Source organism: Zingiber officinale, chromosome 5B (genome assembly GCF_018446385.1).
Source record: "Zingiber officinale cultivar Zhangliang chromosome 5B, Zo_v1.1, whole genome shotgun sequence".
NCBI lineage: Eukaryota > Viridiplantae > Streptophyta > Magnoliopsida > Zingiberales > Zingiberaceae > Zingiber > Zingiber officinale.
In genome coordinates, this window is record NC_055995.1 from 114,172,984 (window position 1) to 114,194,511 (window position 21,528).

General features: G+C 38.4%; 1 protein-coding gene and 1 pseudogene across 3 annotated transcripts; both read left to right on the forward strand.

Moving 5' to 3' along the window:
• Positions 1-763: 763 nt before the first annotated feature.
• Positions 764-2,025, forward strand: LOC121985405 (annotated as a pseudogene).
• A 5,276-nt stretch (positions 2,026-7,301) lies between these two features.
• LOC121985406 (NAD-dependent protein deacylase SRT2-like) lies at positions 7,302-19,928 on the forward strand. 3 transcript variants are annotated; one of them, XM_042538842.1, is made up of 11 exons: positions 7,302-7,455; positions 9,719-9,761; positions 9,855-10,107; positions 10,236-10,301; positions 10,384-10,429; positions 15,683-15,843; positions 15,920-16,049; positions 17,161-17,325; positions 19,079-19,206; positions 19,479-19,578; positions 19,656-19,928. In XM_042538842.1, exons 1-11 carry the CDS (start codon positions 7,423-7,425, stop codon positions 19,707-19,709), a joined length of 1,179 nt encoding a protein of 392 aa, XP_042394776.1. In that variant the 5' UTR covers positions 7,302-7,422; the 3' UTR covers positions 19,710-19,928. The 3 variants fall into 3 exon arrangements, with proteins under 3 accessions (XP_042394776.1, XP_042394777.1, XP_042394778.1); XM_042538843.1 differs by having other exon boundaries at positions 7,302-7,452; XM_042538844.1 differs by lacking the exon at positions 7,302-7,455 and adding an exon at positions 7,473-7,701.
• The last annotated feature ends 1,600 nt before the right edge of the window (positions 19,929-21,528 follow it).

Here is a 21,528-nt window from a genome sequence, read left to right on the forward strand (position 1 = left end):
CATGATTCATTTAAACTTCTTTACTATTAAATATTCGATAAACCTTAATATACTGATGTCTCACTCAACTATCAATCAAATCCAATTTGAATTTGGTCAATCTATAGCTCGATTGCACCATCAAACTTGAATAAAGGGAACAATTGATCGTAAAAAGGGCAGTCTTGTAAAATAAATAGTCACTAATAATTTAAATCAAATAGCATCACTTGGATACAAGATGAAATTTAATGTATGCAAATACTAGTGCCTTGTCGAGTGTAGTGGCACACTCTACAACTAACGTTGCACATATTGACCATTATGTTATCATATCCAAAGTCGAATGGAATGTGCTCTGGGGTTATAATACGGTAGTAAAGTGACAGAGCTCTTTCTCAATGCTCAACATTTTTGAACATCCACGTAGAAGCTAGGGATCTCTTTATTATTCATCTATATTTTTTGAATTTATGGGCTCGGGCTGTCTAACTCATGGCCTCATTAGTCGGATGGTAAGAGTCGGATAAAATTCAAAAAAAAAAAAAAAAAAAAAAAACCGAATGGAACGAATATATATATGCACGAAAACCACGATGGTCTTCACAAAGAAGACGTGAGAAATGATAATTACACGTAGTACCACAAAAAACGTTGTAACAGTAATTGAGAAGGAAAAAAAAAAAGGACAAAATGCTTTTTAAAATATTATCTTCCCTTTCCACCGATATTTTATTTTTATTTTATTATATTAAACCAAAACAGGAAGTTATTTTGGTAGTTGGGGAAAAGGGAAATTTATTGCATTTTGCCCCGTCAAAATCATCGACGGAAGAGGGCAAAAAAAAATTATGGATCTGGAGACGAAGACGAAGATGGTCCATCCGGTGGCGGAGGCCGACGAGCGCAGCCCCTTCGGCCCCCTCACCGCCGACGAGTTCTACGCCCGCCACGGCGTCACTCACTCCTCCTCCTACTTCGTTAACCCCCGCGGCCTCCGCATCTTCACTCAGTGGTGGGAACCCCTCCCCTCCGCACCGCCGCCTCTCGCCATCGTCTGCATCGTCCACGGGTTCACCGGCGAGTCCAGCTGGTTCATCCAGCTCACCGCCGTCCACTTCGCCAAGCACGGATTCGCCGTCGCGGCCCTCGACCACCAGGGCCACGGCTTCTCCGAGGGCCTCCAAACCCACATCCCCGACATCGGCCCCGTCGTCGATGACTGCGCCACCTTCTTCGACGCCTTCCGCGCGCGCTACCCGCCGTCCCTCCCTTGCTTCCTCTACTCCGAGTCGCTGGGAGGCGCCATTGCGCTGCTGCTCCACCTCCGCGAAAAGGCCGGGACCGTGGGTCGCGGTTGGGACGGCGCCGTGCTCAACGGCGCCATGTGCGGCGTGAGCGCCAAGTTCAAGCCGCCGTGGCCGCTGGAGCACCTGCTCTCCCTCGCCGCCGCTGTCGTCCCCACCTGGCGAGTCGCCTTCACGCGCGGATCCATCCCGGACGTGTCCTTCAAGGTGGAGCGCAAGCGGCGGCTGGCGCTAGCAAGCCCCCGCCGCACCGTGGCGCCGCCGCGAGCCGCCACCGCGCTGGAGCTGCTCCGCGTGTGCCGGGAGGTGCAGGGGCGGTTCGAGGAGGTGACGATCCCGATGCTGATCGTGCACGGCGAGGCCGACGTCGTCTGCGACCCTGCCTGCGTGGAGGAGCTCCACCGCCGGGCCGCCAGCAAGGACAAGACGCTGCGGATCTACCCGGGAATGTGGCATCAGCTGGTGGGGGAGGACGACGAGAGCGTAGAGCAGGTGTTCAACGAAATCATCGAGTGGCTTCGTGCCCGATCACTTCGCCGTCCGGCGCCCGAGCAGGCTTGAGTCTCGGTTTGGCTCGATCCATCGTCCGGCGCAGTCTTCCCTATTTTATCGAATAAAGTAGTAGATTTGAAATGCCATCAGTTGTTACTTTGTGTGAAGCATCCAGAGTCTTCTGTAACTTGTTCATCGGTTCGTCGTGTTGTCGTGTTTACTTGGACCGAAACTAGTGGTGCCTAAAGTCTTCTTCTCTTTGGCAATTTCTTCTTCCTGCAGGTGTTGAGGAGGCTGAATTGAAGACAACATTGGAAGGGACATTACAGCATGGTAGTGCATCAATGTCACTTGGTGTTGCTGGATATCGCTCTAGCACAAGCAACATTACCAAGAAAAATGGGCACATTAAATTTGAATCCTATGAGTTAATAAGAAGGTTGTAGGCAAAAAATAATCAAAAAAATCCAATGACGCTGGTGTTGCAAAAGATTGCAGGGGTAGTGAACTCTTGAATGATCGTTAGGTGTTCTTCGAAGCAAAAAGTGATGAACAATTGTGGCTTAAGAGACTACGCAAGTCTAAAGGACTTGTGAGGCAATGAACAATTCATCATACAAGAGGTATGGTATTATGGCATGGTAGTATTGCTAGCTACTAAAATTTGAAGATATTTGGATGTCATGTTGATGCTGTGTAGATAACGAAGGCTTGGAACTTATATTTATCAAGAATGTTTTTTCTCGGCTATAAGTCTAGGGTTAAGGGAACATGGATGTTGGATCTATAGAGTATTTTTTTTCTTGTCTACAAGTCTAGGGTTAATAAGGGATATAAGCAAATTGCCAAATCCATTAGAACTTTGTTAGCAACTCATTTTAGGCTTTCATCTATTTTATTTGGGTAACTAAAGATGGAGTAATTAGTTGTGTTGATTTTGATTTTACTGGAGACCTTGACAAAAGAAGATCTCTTATAAAGTATGTTTTAACTATTGATGGTTGTGCTATCAATTGAAATGCTACGTTGCAGACTACAATTTAGTATCTACTATTGTGGTTAAGTACATGATTATCACTGAGGCTTATAAAAAAGTTATTTGGATGATGGGGTTGTTTGGTGAACTCGGTGAAGACTTGCATATTCCCATAGTTTGTGATGGTGAGAGTGATATTTTCATCACCAAAGATCAAATATTTCTTGAGAGAGTAAAACACATTGGTGTCATATCATTTTGTGTTGCTTGTGGTGATATTCTTGTTGCTGATACGATGTCATTTCCTGTGGCAAAGTTTAAGCATTGCTTCCACGCTGGTGTTCCTTGTTGATCTATGTCATTTGGGGTTTTTGTGGGAGAGGTGGAGAATGTTTTTGTTAAAAATTGTAGTCTTATTTTATTTCCTTTCTTTGGAATTTGTATCGAGGTGGAGATCGTTAGAGTTTTTAATTTGAATTTTGTTGGGTAAAAAGTAATTAGAGTTTCTCACACACATATTTATCAAATTAGAAATTTGTCAGTATGTCATGTGAGCCACAAACACTCTTTAGTGGAATAAAAAATTTAGGACATTAGTTGTTAAATGGGGAGCCACTTGCTCTTCAAGACTAATTGGGTCTGAATACCTGAATTATATATATATAAAAAAAATAATGTAAGCCACAATCACAATGCTTTGCTCACTACACATAAACTATAATAATATTCAGGTAGAACACAACATCTAATATAACTAAATCGACTAGATGAATATTTCTAAGAAGACTTCATTAGTATCTTTTAGTATATTAAAGGGGTATTCTATTTTGATTTTTTTTTATCAAAAATATATGTCACCCCTTGTAAAATGATACAAATATCCTTTAACGCACTGCATGTTTTTGATATATGCACTCTTGTCTATATTTCCATCTAAATTATATCATATTGTAACAGTCACAAAATTATAGCTATTATAACTGTGCAAAATCATAGCTATTATAACTGTACAACGTCTTAGAGGTCATAACTTTTGATTCGGCTTGAACAACGTGATGCATAATATATTAAATCGAAATTCATTCAGAGATGTTTAATTTAATATATTTTGTATCCTGCCGTTCAACTCAAGTTAAACATTATGACCTCTGAAAATTTACTCGGCATACACGTAGTAGTAATTATGAAATTATATTTGTTACAACTGTGTGATAACTTAATTGTAACAACTACGAAATTGTAGTTGCTACAACTGAAAGTTCAACTTTAAGAGGAAATAACTTTTGATTTGGATTGAACTATGAGATGCAAAATATATCAAATCGAATCTTATTTAAAGATCTTAAAATTGATATGTGCATCTCATGGTTCAATATGAGTAAAAAGTTATGATCTTTTAAAATTTATCCAGTATACATGTTATAATAATTATAAAATTGTAGCTGCTACAACTACAAATTATAACTTTGAGAGGTTATTATTTTTTATTCGAGTTGAACCATGAGATGCATCATATATCAAATCAAAGCAAGTTCAAGGATCTTTGATTTGATATATTGTACATCTTATGATTCAATCTAAATTAAAAGTTACGACATCTTAAAGTTAATCCAATATATATATTATAACAATTATAAAACTGTAATTGTTATAATTATGTGGTAATTATAAAATCTTAACCTATAGTATGATCTGATTTAGATAGAAATATAGGTACGAGTGTGTTAGAAATATACGATGTCAAGGATATTTGTATTATTTTATAAGGGGCAGAGCGTCCCTTTGATAATTTTTTTTTAATGATTAGATAAAAGACGTGTTGTTTTAACTTTTGCCCAAATGTAAATGTAGAGTGGGTACAAAAGAGAATTGATATAATGTATCTCATTAAAAAAAATTAAATAGCAGTAAATAATCAAGAACATCATTTGATATTTAATTAATCTCATTAATTTCTTATCAAAATTTTTCTATGTCAATTATTTGAAAATCAATGCATTATGCATAATACAAAAAATTTGATGAACCTGGTATTATCCAACCTGGGCCATTTAGTCACAACTTATAAAAGTTTTTCACTATCCGAGAAGATAAATCGAGAAATGTTTAGGTTGGCGATTTAGAAGTTCAGTATCCTATGACTACATGCCCCATTTAAAGAAAAGTTTGTATAAATGCATCATAGTTCGGATTTAACCCTGAGTACTTGGATGATAATTTGATACTCTCCTACTATACAATAGAGGTAATGCATAATATATTATATTAAAGGTGGATGAATTGATTGATAATTCATTTAGGGAGTCTCATAGATTTGACTCTCAAATATGAAAATGGGTCATTGTTGGATCGAGATGCGCTAGGGGGGGGGGGTGAATAGCGCTTGTGGCTTTCATGCGTTTTGTATTCGTAAAATGTTCGAGTAAATGCACAGCGGAAAGAAATAAACAAACACACACAGAAGACCAAAGTATTTATTTGGTTTCGGAGTCTATGGCGACTCCTACTCCAAGGCTCACGTTCGTTGAACGTTTATTGCGGGCAACACCTATAATATCGTAAAAATGTTACAAGCTAAGTACAAGAAGAATTATACCAATGACAGTGGAAAATAGAAATTCGAAAGCTCCGGGTCGTCGGCGTCGAGTTGTAGCTTTGATGGATTGTCTCGTGAGAAGCTAATCGAGGAAAGATTGCTTGTTAATTGATTACTTTGCTGCTGTCTCGAGATGTCCTTTTATTGGACGTTGAGGGCACCTCCAATGCCCCATGGAGGCGCCTCAAACCTCAAATCTCATCTCGCTTCCTGCGCTGCGATAAGTCTTCAGGTCGCTGCCTCTTATCCGCTTGGAGGCACCTCCATCGACCACTGAAGCGCCTTCAAACCAGCGACTAGGGCGCCTCAGGTTCCCTTGAGGGCGCATCCGAGCCCACTACGCAGCCAGCTTCTACCTTGCACTTGAGGCGCCTCCAAGCTCTATGGAGGGCGCCTAGGGTACTGTTCGTCCGAGGCAAAAGTGTCTCCTTCGTCCCTACAAGATGTATTAGTCCACAAAACAACCATATACCCTGCAAGACAAAATTAGCACATAACACATATAATAAATAAAATATTTTGACAACCTTCGGGATGTCCGATTCTGACTTCGGATTTCCTACCGAAAATCCTAGGTCGAACCGACGCCTACTGTTCCCTCTTCCGGGGAACACGCCCTTACCTACTCCACTCAGGAGAGTTTACCTTTTGCCAGTTCGGTCCTTCAGACCGACTGGACTTTTGCTCAGCGCTCGAGTCTTCCGGTCTTCATGCTAGACGTCCGGTCTACGACCTGTCCAATCTTCCACCCGGTTCGTGACACCAGGATTTCAACCTAGGGTTACCACCCCCTAGGATTTTTGTCCGAAGATCTCGACCCGCCAAGGCTTTCCGCATAGGGTTACCACCCCCTATTACCTAGGGTTACCGCCCCCTAGGGTTTTCCACTTGCTTAACCGCAACTAGGACTTTTGCCTAAGTACTCTTAGGACTTTTCCTGCAACGCTCATTCAACACACTAGTAAATAAAACACCTTAACTTTGAACCCTTTGACATAATCAAAATATAGGTTCGATCGTCGAATGCTTCCCGCACCAACATTCATTACTTAGTAAAATGGGGAAAATGGAAACCCCTCCCTCCACTCCCATTCACCACTCTATCATTTGTATTCCCCACAACTAAAGGACGTTGAACTCCTGGACTACCAGCTGCGAGCATTTTCCGATTTATCCTAGTGGCCGATGGAAAACTTCTGTGGGACTGAACCGATCATCCCAGGCTCGACGTTACCCAACTCGATTAATTAGTTTTTTCCTATCATTCGTATTCTCATTCTTATTCCTTTCCGGCAACTAAGCGCACCCTTAGTAGAGGATGTATTATAATGCATGAAACCTTAGTTAATTTGATTATCGATTATAAATTTACTGATAATTTACCTCATTTTATATACTCTAGACGGATATTGAGAAATACATGGGATTAACATAATCCCCAATTACTATCACTATAATACAAGAAAGAACCATGGATATTTTTTTAATCATAAATCAAAACTTTATAGGATAATTAATTTTATTAATTTCATATAATTAGTGATGTAGCTCTTTTAAAGTTTGAAATTAAGTTTTGTAGAATAAATAATTCAAGGATTATGATATCGGTCTTTGAAAATAAATTAATATTTTTTAAAAAAATATATCTTAATATTTGATTTGTTTTAAAAAAACTTTAAAATTTCTTTTATAATTTTTATCTATCTGTTTAGTGATTTGTATCTAAAATTAAAATACATATTTTTATATTTTTAAATTTGTCGTCTAAATTTAGTTATTTTTAAAGAAAGAAAATATTTTAACAATAGAATAAAAAATTAAAATATATTTAATGAAGTTTTAAATGACCTTTTTAAAAGAAAGAGGTAAAGTTTCGGGTAACTGGTTGGCGAGTATCTTTAATTTCCGCTTTCAATCAAAAAGGCCTACGCCACACATGAAATAGCGAGCACGGCGGGGTTCACGTGGTCGTTCTTCCGCTGGTGAGGCGATGACTACCACCCAATTTCCTCGATTTCGCCGCAATTCCCACCGCCACCGCCTGACCTCAACTTACTCCTGTGGCGATCACAATGAAGACAGCCGCACACCGCCATGCCGCCGCAGTAAACTCTTTCCTTCTCTCTTTCTCTCTAAATTTGGACCTTTGCTCCATCAGTTAGGCATCATTTTAAGTCTGGCTGCCGGTTGGTGTTGGTGAGTAGTGGGAGGGGAAGAGTCTGTTTCTTGCTTTAATGGTACGATTTGCCGGAGGAGTGTGAGAAAGAGGGGTTTTCAAACTATGCAATCAGGAAAGGCAGTAGTACTCCGTCGATGTTAGCGATTGTATGTGAAAAGATATTATTGCTCAGGTACTGCATAAAGAGGGGAAAGATGATAGATAAAGTTCTTAAATTGTGCTTTCGTTTTTCTCAAAAGTGCTCCAGCCTCTACGCACTTTCATTTAGGGCGCGCACGAAGTTGTGAGGGACCTTTATGTTGGTCTCATATTGCTGATTTGCTAGGTTTGTATTTATGATTTATTGGAAAAGAATTTAACTTGATTGATCAACAAATGTTTCTCTCAAAGGATGACTTCAAGATAGCCCTATGAATATATGCTGTTAAAAAGCATTTTGAGTGTATAACTAAAGTCTCCTGAGCACATCTTGTAAAGGCATTTTGCAAGGATGGTGGCTGATAGAGGATAATTGCAAGGAGCACATCTTCTTTTTCAATTACAAAGTTTCAAGACCAACATTAATGCACATACAACACAACTTTAGGTGATCATCTCGGACATATGCTTTTATTGCATTTGAAGTGTAGGGACAGTTTGTTGCCTAAAATGATAATGAGGGACTTATAAGAAGACTTACATAGATTAGCAGAAGACTCTTTAAAGGGTCTGAGGTGATTATGACCTAGCCTATAGTGACCTCACTGGGTTTCTAAGGGAGCTGATGCATCGCAATGCTGGCACATAGGTAGACATTAAAAGTCTTCAAATCATTTTGAAAGGTTTTGTTGGACTTTTGGTACTTTTGCAAGAGTACTCGGAAGATATTTACAAAAAATGTTTGACATAGATGCAACACACGTAAGCAGTAAGTACCAGTGTGCTTTTTATGGTTGATGGTAATAATAGATTGTTGTCTCTAGTAATTACGATTGTTGAACTAGAGTGCAGGGATGCATGAGAGTGGTACCTACCTCTCTTGCGAAGATTTCTTGCTATAGATCTAACACAATTTAGCATTGTTTTTGATAGACGTAAGAATGTGGTTGTCGTAGTCAATTTAACCTGGATGCATACCATGCATATTGTTGTTATCATTTGTCGAACAATATGATGACATATAAATGAAATGTTGTGTGCTTGGTTCGAGGTTCCTATGCTCTCGGGATTGCATAACATATTTCACCTGCTTTACCATGCATGCTACTTATCATCTGTATTCTTGCCATAGTGCTTAGTTGAGATTGACTAATTCAAAGTTGGAGCCTAGAAACTTATCTGGACACAATTTCTACATTGCCTAGTCCACTTGGAGAGTATGTCACTTTAGAGTTGAATTGTTTCATGTAAATGTTTTTATGTAAGATTGTGGTTATCAGAAAATGATGAGTTGGAAATAGAAAATATTTTTCTTCTTTTTCTTTTTGGAGAAAATGACTTTCCCACTAAACAAGACATTTTCCCCATGTCCATACAAGCCTTCCACTGCCATCCCAACTTGAGCCTGTTTGCCACATTGCCATGCCTCTTTGTGAGCCACCTCTGCCTCTTGTCCTCTTTGTCCTATCCATCTCCACTTGCACTACTGCATCCCTCCAACCCTCATCCCCTCCAATCCTCATAGTCTCCAACAGTGCCCCCTTCACTCCCTCATCCTCTCTATTTCTGCCTCCTATGCACCAAATCCTCTTCGGCTGCTTTGCTCTCACCTCCACTATTGCCACCTTCTCTGTCCTTTCATCCGCTCTTCCATGATTGAGCAGCTCTAGTAGTGTTTAAGCAACAAGAAGATGACAATAGAATTGGAGTAGACACCAAAAGGGGGCTTATGAATCATAGAATAGGAGGAAGGGTCATCAGAGACCATGGAGGCAGGTGATGGCAAGGCAAAAAGGAAGGAAGCACCAGAAAGTATTTTAAATCACAGGCAAATAAAGAAAATATTGTTTTTTCTCTCTACAAGGTTTTCTTTGGCAATATTTTACAGATAAATTATTTTCTAGCAACACGGACCCTAGTGTTAGCTCCATTGTTATCGAACCTGGTTTCCATTGGTTCTTGCATATATAATTTCTACAAATCCCATGTGCGATAAGAAACAATTTGCTGCTCCAAAATTTCATTGACACTTTGTTATCCACAAATTGCAGCTTGTTGAAAGTTTACAAGAAGCTATTGGTTCACTATCAAAAGGCAAGTTAGCTTATTACATGTTAAAATTTTCTGTTGGGTGTCTTAGGGAAACATATTTAGCTCAAGAGTAGTTGACAGGTTATCATTTGTTAGGTTCTCGTCTTCACATGTCAACTGTTCAATCAACTTTGATGCATGGATCATTATACACCAGAAGGCGGGAATCTGTATCTAAATGCTGCATAAGTCAATTATTGACAAGCAGCAGCTATTCTACTTATAGGCCCACATTGAAAGATAATAATGTATCTCGCTTCCAGAATTTGAATAAAAGGAAGATAGTTCCTCATTCTGATCCTCCTAGCGCTGGAGATGTCAACCTTCTGAATGATTTTATTGATCAAAGGTATTGCTTCATTTTTGCACATTTCGATACCTTTTGTTGAACCATGAGAATGAAAATGAACACATTTAGAAATGTTGTTTCTCTATAGTTTTTGTTCTATTTAGTGATTGCCTCTTAATTTACCTCAGTCACAAACTCATGGTGTTGACTGGCGCTGGAATAAGCACAGAATCTGGAATTCCTGACTATAGAAGGTTTATAACTTATAAATCTGAAATTTAATTTTCAAGCATATTGGTTCATTTTGGTCATTTTTTGCTTTCCTTATTTTCACAGCCCAAATGGAGCCTATAGTACTGGATTTAAGCCAATCACACATCAGGTGATTTAACTCATTACAGAAGATTAGTATTGGTGATCTTTAACTCTAACATCAAGATCTTTATTTTGCTTGCCTAAAGATTCCTTATATTTTGCCCAATAACTGTGTCCTCCATTTTAAAAACAAACTGTGTAACAACCCAAGTGGACTCTTTCACACGATTTGGATAGAAAACAGTGTGAACAAACGCTATGTTAACCATTGAATATTGTAGCAAGAGCACTAGACATGAATAAACACTATGTCAGCTTAGGGCATACCAAACAGAATGGTAAGGAGTCGACATAGTAACTTCATGCGGACAGCATTACTAACTGTAAACTGTCTGCAACTACACAATGATAAAAAATCTAGAGACTACAAATAACTTTAATGATAGAAGATGCTCACATCGTGCATGAATAACTGAAATTAAAGGTAAACTAGACAATGAGATGAGATCTCTGCAAGTCCAAATAAGTCCTCAAAGCCCCAGAGGCAGATACATCCAATATCTGAACTATTGAGGACCTAATTTTAAATAGATCAGTGTTTTTTATAAATATACTAAATTTAGAGATTTAAATGTAAAGTGACAATAAGGCAATATAAATTTAGAGGAGATTACCTTAGTGGAAAAACCCCTAATAATTTTACCTGTCTAACATGGTATCAGAGCCTCAATTGGGGCTTGTCACCATCCGTACATCACATGAATTCCTCTGTTCGACATCTCCAGCGTAGAAAAGGGTCATTGCCTTCTTTTAACCCTTTGTTTGCCCTCTTGGTCGCAAGGCCTTTTTAGATTTTTTTTCCCCTACGTTGTGATTTCTGCTGTTCAGATATGGTTGCCTTTCACACTAGTGATCTTAGGATTCAATTCTCTTGGAAATCAGGCGATTGCATGATCAGCGATTTCAACTGCTGAGGTGCTATCTTCATCAGTTTTCATTGGTCTTCTTGAGAGATATCTTTCTCTTCTTCTGCTACTCATTCTTTCTGGCAACTTCTAGATTTCTGGCTGTGGTTTTCTGTTTCCTGCTCACAAATTATGGATTCTACATCCAGATTTCTGTCCAATATGCAATATCATGCAACTTCTGATTCTTGGAGAATCTGCAATACATTTCTGCCCGTGTCTGTTCGCCACTAAATCTACTCGATATTAAAAACCTGATCAATCTTTAGATTTAACGATTTTAGCTTTATGATCGCAGATTTATTCCCGCAGACATTAAATTTAAGTAGAGATTGTTTTTGCCACTAGTTATGGATTGGTTTTAAATCTATTTTCACTGGTCTCATAATGGTTTTCAGGAGCATTCTTTTTTTCAATCGTTATTCACTTTTGGGGCCTTGTTACCTTAGAGAACAGAAGCCTGAGGGAAATAAGGGAAAGGAAAGAAGGGAAATGAGAAGGAAAGAAAGTGAGGAGAGGAGGGAAAAAATTGTTTTCATAGAAATGAAAAAATAAAATAAAGTGTCGATTGCCCCTCTCCTCAATCTTGCACGTCTTGCTCAACCCCTTTCCTCCCCAATTTCTCTTGCTTGCCTGCTGATCTTATCCACTCAGATGTCTTGCTGTTCCTCTTGCAGATCTCACTGATCTCATCAACCTCAGCAGATCTAACCCACTCTCAGCCAACCTCATCCTTTCTTAGCTGATCCTAGTGACCTCAGTCAGTCTTAGCCAATCTCATGGACCTTAGCCAATCTTGCACATCTTTCCAATCCCATTCACTCAACAAGAGTTCGCCACCTGACCACATCTCACCGACCACAACTAGCAGTCAAACTCTTGTACAACTTACCATCTGTTGCTTGTCCCAACCAGATGCGAAATCCGAAACATGATCTAGAATAGGAGGATGGGTATTCGTGTAATTTCATTGGCTTTCATAGAAATTTCCACTTCCCTTGATTTCTGATGGAAGCAATTTGGGGAAAATCCTTTTGCAAAAGGGACTTTGAACCCCTTTTGCTGGCACTTCTCCCAGGTAAATGAAGGAAAGGATGCTTATTTTGCCGAGACTTCAGAGTTCAGAGTCGATTTGCAGAAAGTGTTTCCGTCCTCTAGGTAAATAGGCCTTTAGTGTTGATCCATCAGAACTTGTTCATCCTTTCTTTGTGGCTTTCACTTCAATTTTTGAAATACTGCAATATAACAATATGTTCATTCTGGTTTCCTTGGTGGCAGGCTTTTTAGCACTGAACATTCCATTCCCTTACTGGTTGATGAGTTAAATTATTTCTTCATTTAGAATGTGTCAACTTATTGTGTCTTATACTCGGTTCAGGAATTCTATTCTATTTCCTGTGCACATCACCGGGCCAAACACTTAAATTCATTATTTAACTGTGTCTGAGGATATGTTTTGTAAGGTTACACAAACACCTCATGCTATCCATGTCACTCTAACACATAGTTACAAAAGCCAGCCGAACTGTTGATTGGACCATAAAACAGGACCCAATACTTCTCTGGTTCAAGTTAGATCATGGATCGGACATGTGATAAAATTGGTAAACAACCGGTTGAACCAATTGATTGGGTTGGTTTTTAAGAACTTGGTCAATTGGCCATGTGATTTGAAATGACAAAAATATCCATTTATAATTTTAAATAATTAAATTTTGAATAATAATGTAATTCCTTTTTTATATTTTAACCTACTCTAATAATAAACATATTCAAAAAATATAAAATTATAAAAATATAGTCGCAAATGATTATTCTAATATTATATCAATATTTATTCTATATGTACTAGTATTTTTTTATATCTTATGCTATCATGAACTAGTAATTTTTTATATTAATTCTTAGAATTAACTTTAAATTGTTTCCATTCTAGTATGTCAGAACAAAATATATAGTGGTTGATTATTAGTAAATCATGGAGAAAGTGCAATCCAATGACATATATAGAATATGATTATTACTTTATCTGGGAGAAAGTGCAATGCAATGGCATTTATCATCTCTTTTGTTAGTTTTGACTGTTGGTGCAACCTTAGGTCAAGGTTGACCTGGTTGACCAGACTCGAGTTGACTTGACTCGAGTTGTGTTTTGATGTTTGACGAGTTATGTTTGACAATGTTTGTACCTTGATGTTTTACAAGGATACAAGCTTGGGAGATTGTGGGTGCAACCCGTGGTCAAGGTTGACCTGGTTGACCCGAGGTGAGTTGACCTGATTCGGAAAAGTCCAAGCAGGGAGCTTGGCACGGGAAAAGTCCAAGCAGGGAGTTTGGCATGGTGAAAAGTCCAAGCAGGGAGCTTGGCACGGGAAAAGTCCAAGTATGGAGACTTGGCACGGAGAAGTCCAAGTATGGAAGCTTGGCACATGGGAAATCGGAGAGGGCTCGGTAGCTCGTTCTCCGAACTGTGGTCAGAGAGGGCTCGGTAGCTCGTTCTCTGGACCGGATGGGGAAAGTCCTGGTGAGTGAAACCGGGCAGATTGGAAATCCTGGTGAGTGAAGCCAGGTGAAAACCCTAGTGAGTGAAGCTAGGTGAAAGTCCTGGTGAGTGAAGCCGGGCAAGGGAAAATCCAGATGGATCAAGGGTGATCGGACATCTGGTGTTGAGAAGGTCAAGTAGGTCAAGGGAGTGACCGGATACTTGACACGAAGAGAAAAGTCCAAGTGGGTCAAAGGAATTGACCGGACACTTGGTGGGGAGTCTTAGCAGGTCAAGGGAGTGACCGGATGCTAAGCATGATGTACCAACAGGTCAAGGTTGACCGGATGTTGGTGTGGGAGACTTGGGAAAAACCAAGCTCTGGATCGATCTGGGGACCGATCCAGTGATACGGCTGATCGAGACCGATCAGTAATCAAACAGAATGCTTCTGTGGATTATCTGATCGGTCTGAAAACCGATCAGGAGGCAAACAGAAGAGAAGAAGGAGAAAGGAGGAGTCTGATCGGTCCCTTGGACCGATCAGACTCCTCCTGGACCGATCAGGACATAGCCTGAGCGGTCCAGGCTTAGCCTGATCGGTCCCCAAGACCGATCAGGGACAGTGTGGACCGATCAGGTTGGAGCCTGATCGGTCCAGGACTAGCCGTTGTGAGTGACAACGGCTAGATCTCGGTCTTCTGTGTTTCTTCTGCCTTCACAGGTTTGCAGGTTCAGCTATATAAAGAGTCGAGCGACTCTACAGGTTTTTCTTCTTGCTTCTACAAGTTCTTCCTGGTTTCTTCTCTAGAGCTTTGCTGAGCTCTCGTCTAAGCTTCGCGTGAGCTTCCTTTCGGCTGGGTTCGATCCGAGAAGCTGCTGCTTCATCCAGTCGAACAGAAGGCAAGTAAGCGAAGGTGTTTCATACATTTGTATTGTATTTTGCTTCTTGCTGCTTTCTACTCCTGTATTGCTTTTGCAAAACATTGTGGCGAGGTTTCTCCACCCATAAGGAGTTTATATTAGCCGGTTCTCCGGGGACTCATCCACCGACGGATTGATAGGCTTCGTCCACCTTACGGACACGCCGAGGAGTAGGAGTTTCATCTCCGAACCTCGTTACATCGTCGAGTTCGAGTTTGAGGTTTGATCTTTCCTTTTTGTGTTTCTATTTAGTTATTTCCGCTGCGCTAACCCTAATTGTAGAAAGAAACGCGAAGATTTGGGGCGGCTATTCACACCCCCCCCTCTCTAGCCGCGATCATCGATCCCAACACTGACAAGCTAGATTTTTTCTAATATTTTTCAAACCAGCTTGAGGGAGTGTCAAAGACCTAATTATAAATAGATTAGGCTTTACTTACAAATTTAGATGTGTCCATTAATGCAATATAATTTTATAAATAAATTGGGGTTGTGTGTTGCGCTAATAATTTGGCCACTCTAGCAAGAACAAAGAAAGGATGCCAGCTAGTAAGGCTAATAAGAATACAATAGTTTCTAGCATACAAGCTAAAAGGTAAATGGTAGGATGCTGCAATAAGCAATGTTTACTAGAAACATCAATCGTCACACATGAGCATCTCTGAATTATGAATATGACTGTCTCAACAATGTCTTTATGCATGCATTGTTTTCACACTGCTAACCCTACATCACTTCTACATGCCACTAAGGTAGGTTGAGTACTGGACCTGTGGAGTGGTACTTTATGTTCACTCAAGATTTGCTCGAATGCCATCTCACTAGCAGCTAAAATTCATTCAATGAGAACCCAGCTCTCTTCTGCTTCTTTTCACATGGATTAGTAGAAATTTTACCAATTCATGACTCTAAAATAAATATTTGCACCTCTTGAAACTTTTGTATCTAGGAATTTGTTCGGTCAATCCGTGCTCGGAGGCGTTATTGGGCTAGGAGCTATGCTGGATGGATAAAATTCATTTCAGCACAGCCCAATGCAGCTCATCATGCGTTATCATCATTGGAGAAGATTGGCCGAATTTATTACATGGTCACCCAAAATGTAGATAGGTAAGGTGACTATTTTCATGATGTAATTAATGTTCAATTTTTTTTTCTCGCTTCAGAATCAATGATCTATTTGCAGGTTGCACCATCGAGCTGGGAGCAACCCACTTGAGTTGCATGGAACTGTTTATACTGTAGTGTGTTTAGAATGTGGAAATTCCATTAATCGTGATTCATTTCAAGACAGGCTCAAGTCCCTTAATCCAAAGGTAGGTAACTGAATCATATTAATGATAAGATCATGGATTTTTTCCATTCCTCCTACCAGGTGTATTGCTATAGATCATCTATCCATACTGAACCATCAAGTTCATGGTAATAAAATGTGTATATCTGGGTTTTTATGCTTTGCAATGTTATTGTAAACAATACAAAATCTTTACCATGTTACTTCCCAAGCTAAAGTTTGGAGTAAATCATATTCTTTTTTTTGGGGCAAGAAGGCAGGCACTTAGGCCAATGTATTAAAAACTACTATGAATTTAAACAAGGTGCATCGATTCAATCCTTATGGGGTAAATCACCCAAAAGAAAGGCTTCTGACTCAGTTAATACAGTTCTACCACAACACAACTTGCCAGCTGATTTTGTTAGAGCCTTAGAGGATCTGCCTCCTCGTTTTGTACCCTTGGGATATGTTTAATAGCAAGCTGCCAATCTCTTTGCCATCATTCTGGAATTGCATTTACACATCTCTCCAAGAATCATGAGAAGGGCCAGGTCTGCTGATGCACTTAATATCCATCATGTTGTCCGTGAAGATGTTAAGCGATTGAATCTCTCTACTCCAGGCCAATTCTATCCCAATACATAGCTTTCCAGTTTTGCACCCAACAAAATACAAGCTCAAGCGACTCCATGAAATGTCAAAATACTTGTCCTTGACTATTCATCAGATATGCACCTGCTCCGGCAACACCAAAAGAATATGGAGCACTCACATCCACATGTGTGAATAAACCATTTTATAATCTGTAGTTTGTGACACAATAAATGATGTTACTGGTTCTACATAACATCAAACAAGATGTTACCTAAATCTATTTTTTTATATCCAACAATAAGTTGAATCACAATAAATTGATGGTGAAGTCATGTGATTAAACAATACACTGAGTGATAGTTACACAGTTAGTTATATCGATTTTGTTTAATTCATTTTCTATTTAACAATTTTGATCTGGTTGATGCATCAATTAAATGCTGCTTTTCTTTATAGTACAATGACATAAAACAACTAACAAAAGGTCATCTTTGGAATTCTTCTTCTTGTGGGATCACGGTGAATGTAGTGTAATGCGTTGAGATGCAATGTTGCAGTGGGCTGCATCAATTGAAAGTCTGGAATCTGGAAATCCTGGTTCAGATAAAAGCTTTGGAATGCACCAACGACCTGATGCTGACATTGAGATAGATGCCAAGTATTGGGAGGAGGATTTTGAAATTCCAAACTGCCAGCTATGTGGTGGAATGCTAAAACCTGATGTGAGAATGCCACTCAGTAATATGATAACAGTGTCTTCTACCTGCACATGTTAAACATCCTATGAAACTTATGAATACAATCAGCATTATGGTTAATGATTCATTTTTTATATATCTCTTCATATTACCCTATGCATTAATTTGTCATAAGCATCAAAGTTGATGTAGTTCAGTTATTTTGAAGTCAAAATTGAGCAAGCTATTTCTAAGATTAACCAATGAATGTTTAGTGCTGCATAATTTTTTTGCACCAACTTTTTAGCTAAGATCATGTAGTGTTGTCTAGTTATAATCAAATCATTTGGAATGGGATAATATTGGCTAGTTACCATAAGATCATGCACCTTTTAATATAGCATATTTCTCTTGTTAAGTAGATTTAATATACCAGATCTGTGTGTATTTCATTTTAAATGCTCCCCTTCAGCTTTTAGTCCAGGACTTGGTGTTGGACAAAACTGTGTTCAAACTTGTAAATCAAAATATCATTCTAAAATTCTGTCAATATATTTCCATTTTACAAAAGAGCCATGAATTCATTTTGTGCAAATTTATCCATTTATGTTTCTCCAAATTTATTTACCATTGCAGATTTTAACCTCCCTATGGAAAATGGTTATCTACTTTATTCACTGGTATAAGATTGACTTATTAAGATTAAAAATTTATGTTTGATATTTTGTTCCCTTTTGTATTGCCAATGAGGGTTTATTTTTTCATTTGCACTGAGGTTATATTGAATTCCGAGAACTGTGAACGGCTATAAGTTTTTTTCTTTCTATGTTGGTACTAGATGATCTGTCAACTTATGTGCAAGCTAAATGCCTTTGGTATATGTCATTTACACATGATATTGTGCTAATTGATGACAGTGTAAACTAATTAAATTAGAATCTTGAATTGGGGAAAAACTTAAAAACTAAGGGTTTCAAGTTAAGTAGTACTAAGTTGAATATAGAAGATGTGGCTTCAGTAATTAGAAATGAATAAGATGAACGCTAAAGAAATTCTTGTAAGAGTTCTTGATATTTTGGACCCATGATTCTTAAGAACATGTTGATAAAGATATCACTATTAATAAAATAAATAATTTATGGTCCAAATAGAGAGGAGCTTTTGAAGTCCTGTGTGCTTCTTGTAAATAAAAAGTTTTACGAGTGTGGTACAACCCTTCATCATTTATAAATCAGGGTGTTGGATATTAAGAAGCAAAACAAAAGGTTAATGCTAATATAGTAGAGATAAGAATGCTAAAATGATTAAGAGTCACTAGAAAAGGATAAAATGAAAAAAACTAATGTGTGAAAGCAGTTAGTTATGTTTTGACTTGATAATAAAATGAGAAAATATTTTGAGAAGATACACATATGTTAAGGCAATCAACATATTTTATATTTAAAAGAGTTGTGAGTAAAATGGAAAGTGTAAGTGGTAGAGGAACACCACATAAAAGTTTAGTTAATGTAATAAAAAAATAATTTAACTAATTTGAAAATGGCTAGTGATATAGCTTTATAAGGATCTTAATGGAGGGTTAGGATCTATCATTCGACTATAATTAATTGGGACAATTTGGCGTGTTGTTATTGCTATTGATGATGACGACAATGACAACGATGAAGATGAGGATCCATAGTACATACTCAGTGAACTTGATTGTCAGTTCATGTTGTCGATGTGGTTCTATGTGTGGCATTGGTTTCATTTTCTATTTTCCTAGTGCTATTTGATAACTTTTTTTTTAACTCTGAAGGTTGTCTTTTTTGGTGATAATGTACCTAAAGAAAGAGCTGATAAGGCTAGGGAAGCTGCAAGAGAATGTGACAGTTTTCTAGTCATTGGTTCATCAGTAATGACTATGTCTGCTTTCAGGCTAGTTAGGTCAGTAAGAATATATATATGTTAGTTTACCTTATTTTCTTTGTCAGCAATTCAAGGATCCTTGGTTAGCTTGCTCTACTTTGACTTATATAGACAGTTCTTATCATTTGTCAAATAATTGATAAACACTCATTTAAGTTTTAAAGTACATTTCAAAACCTATTCATCTTATACAACTTGCTTGTCCAATAATCTTTTTTCACTCATTCTTGCATTATAAAAGGATGTAACCGGTGTTCTTATTACCAATGTGTAAAAATTTTACTTCGCAGAGCTGCACATGAAGCAGGTGCTCCTGTTGCAGTAGTCAACATAGGCGAGACACGGGCTGATGATTTTGTTTCCGTGAAAATAAATGCAAGATGTGGGGAGGTAGGCATCTTGTGATTTTATTTAAAACTTAGCTTCATCATTGTAAATTCATAGTATTTCTATTTGGATAATTTCAGATTCTTCCTAGAGTTCTTCAGATGGGCAGCCTTTCTGTACCCGATATCAGGTGAATATGGAGTCGGTAACTGGTTCCTTCTTCCAATACCCTCCCTCAAATCCATGGATGATTCTTTTGTTACAATAGACAATCAGATTACAGGAGCTTTTCCATGATTTTCTGGTATTATATCTAGTCATGGAAACAACATCCATGTATAATTAATATTGTGGAAATAATTTTCTTCCATCAAAAAACAAAGTATATATTGTGCAAAGGAGTTTCATATTCATATGGGGATTGGGAATGATCCAAACTTTGGCATATTTTTATTCTTAGATCAGGATTCAACAAAGGTAAATGGATAATGCATGCATAATTAATTAGGGATATAATTAGGTTGTGTATTAATTGGTTAAATAGTTGATATTTGATAACATATAATATTTAAAATATAGTTAATATAACTATTATTTATCTATAGGGTATGCAATTTAAGTAATATGATATATACATTATATAAGAATGGATCTGATGTCGTAGTTTTTGAATTGTCATATATTCACACAATAGATGAGCAAACAAATTTGAAGCCTAAACTCAGAGACCAAACTCTTCTTTGAAGGTCAACAAAGGGAGTTTTGCGTTGTAGTATATAATCTTGACGAAAATCTTCAAAAGTTATAGTTAGCCTTGTTGGTGTTGCGGAAGCGGTTCGGATCACTAGATGGGAGGGATGAATAGCGACCTGTAAAAATTAATGATCTTTCTTTTGCTAACTACTTAGCAAGGACACACACTAATTAAATGAAAATAAACACAACATAAAAGAAAGAGGTTCAGAGTTTTACTTAGTTTACAATGCTCGAGTTATTAGTCCAAGAACAATGAAGGTACGTCCACTAAGATCTCTTTAGAAACAATATGGAGGCGGAGAAATCTCTTATAACAATTGAGTACAAATGTAGATCGCAAAGACACTGAAGAATAGAAACAATAAATTCGAGTGTGTTAATTTTGTTCTTCAAGCTTGAGTACTATTTATAGACTCCATCTCGATTTGATCGTTATGCTGACATAGTGTCTTTGACTGATCGGACCCTCTCTGGTAGCTTGGAAGATGTTGATGTGTCTTCAAGCTTGATCCACTTTGACAACGGCTCTGACATTGATCCTTGTGATGATGTGGCACATTCTAGTCTATCAAAGGCTTTCAGTCGCCCCGCCATTGCTAACATGGCTTCCGATCTGAACAGTTTCGACAACAATTATGGATGACTCAGCTACCCTTGTATTGGTCACCAGGAACACTTTTGGTCGTTGGAAAACAATTAACCTTAGACTTGACCATTTGCTAACTTCATTCGTCGTGGTCGTCTGGATGATTCACTAGTCGCCTGGACTAGAGGTCAACTGACCCAGATCTAATCGCCTAGAGTAGACTTCCTTTTGGTTTCTCGTCCCTCAGATGCACTAAATCTTTTTCAGCTAACTCCCCATGCGCCCTTCTCACTCCACCAAACTCTTTCGTAACTCCTCATATCTCGGATGCACCGAACCCGTTGGCTCTTTTCCCGTACAATCCTCCAAGCTTGCTTGCGTCTTCTACCAAGGCTTTGCAGTCTTCGATGCTCCTTAACTACGGGTACTTGTATGTTCTCTTAAGTCTTTGTATACTTAGACACACATATTATACACAACAAAAACCTAACTTAAACTCATTTGACAACCCATTAAAATACCACTAGGGGTTTTAATAAGCCTCAACCACCTCTTACAATGAGACTACCTCCTTCTTGTCCCATCACCTCTCCCCTTATGGACTTTACCACCTTAACAACTTCGCTTGAGGTGGTCTTAGGTTTTCTCATCTTAAACTTCTACTATGTATG

Bases quoted from the DNA above. Each gene is read 5' to 3' on its own strand.
- LOC121985406 (XM_042538842.1), top strand. From the start codon at position 7,423: ATGAAGACAGCCGCACACCGCCATGCCGCCGCA. The intron at 9,762-9,854 runs GCAAGTTAGCTT...ATCATTTGTTAG, and splicing joins TATTGGTTCACTATCAAAAG to GTTCTCGTCTTCACATGTCA. The intron at 17,326-19,078 runs GTGAGAATGCCA...TTAACTCTGAAG, and splicing joins GTGGAATGCTAAAACCTGAT to GTTGTCTTTTTTGGTGATAA.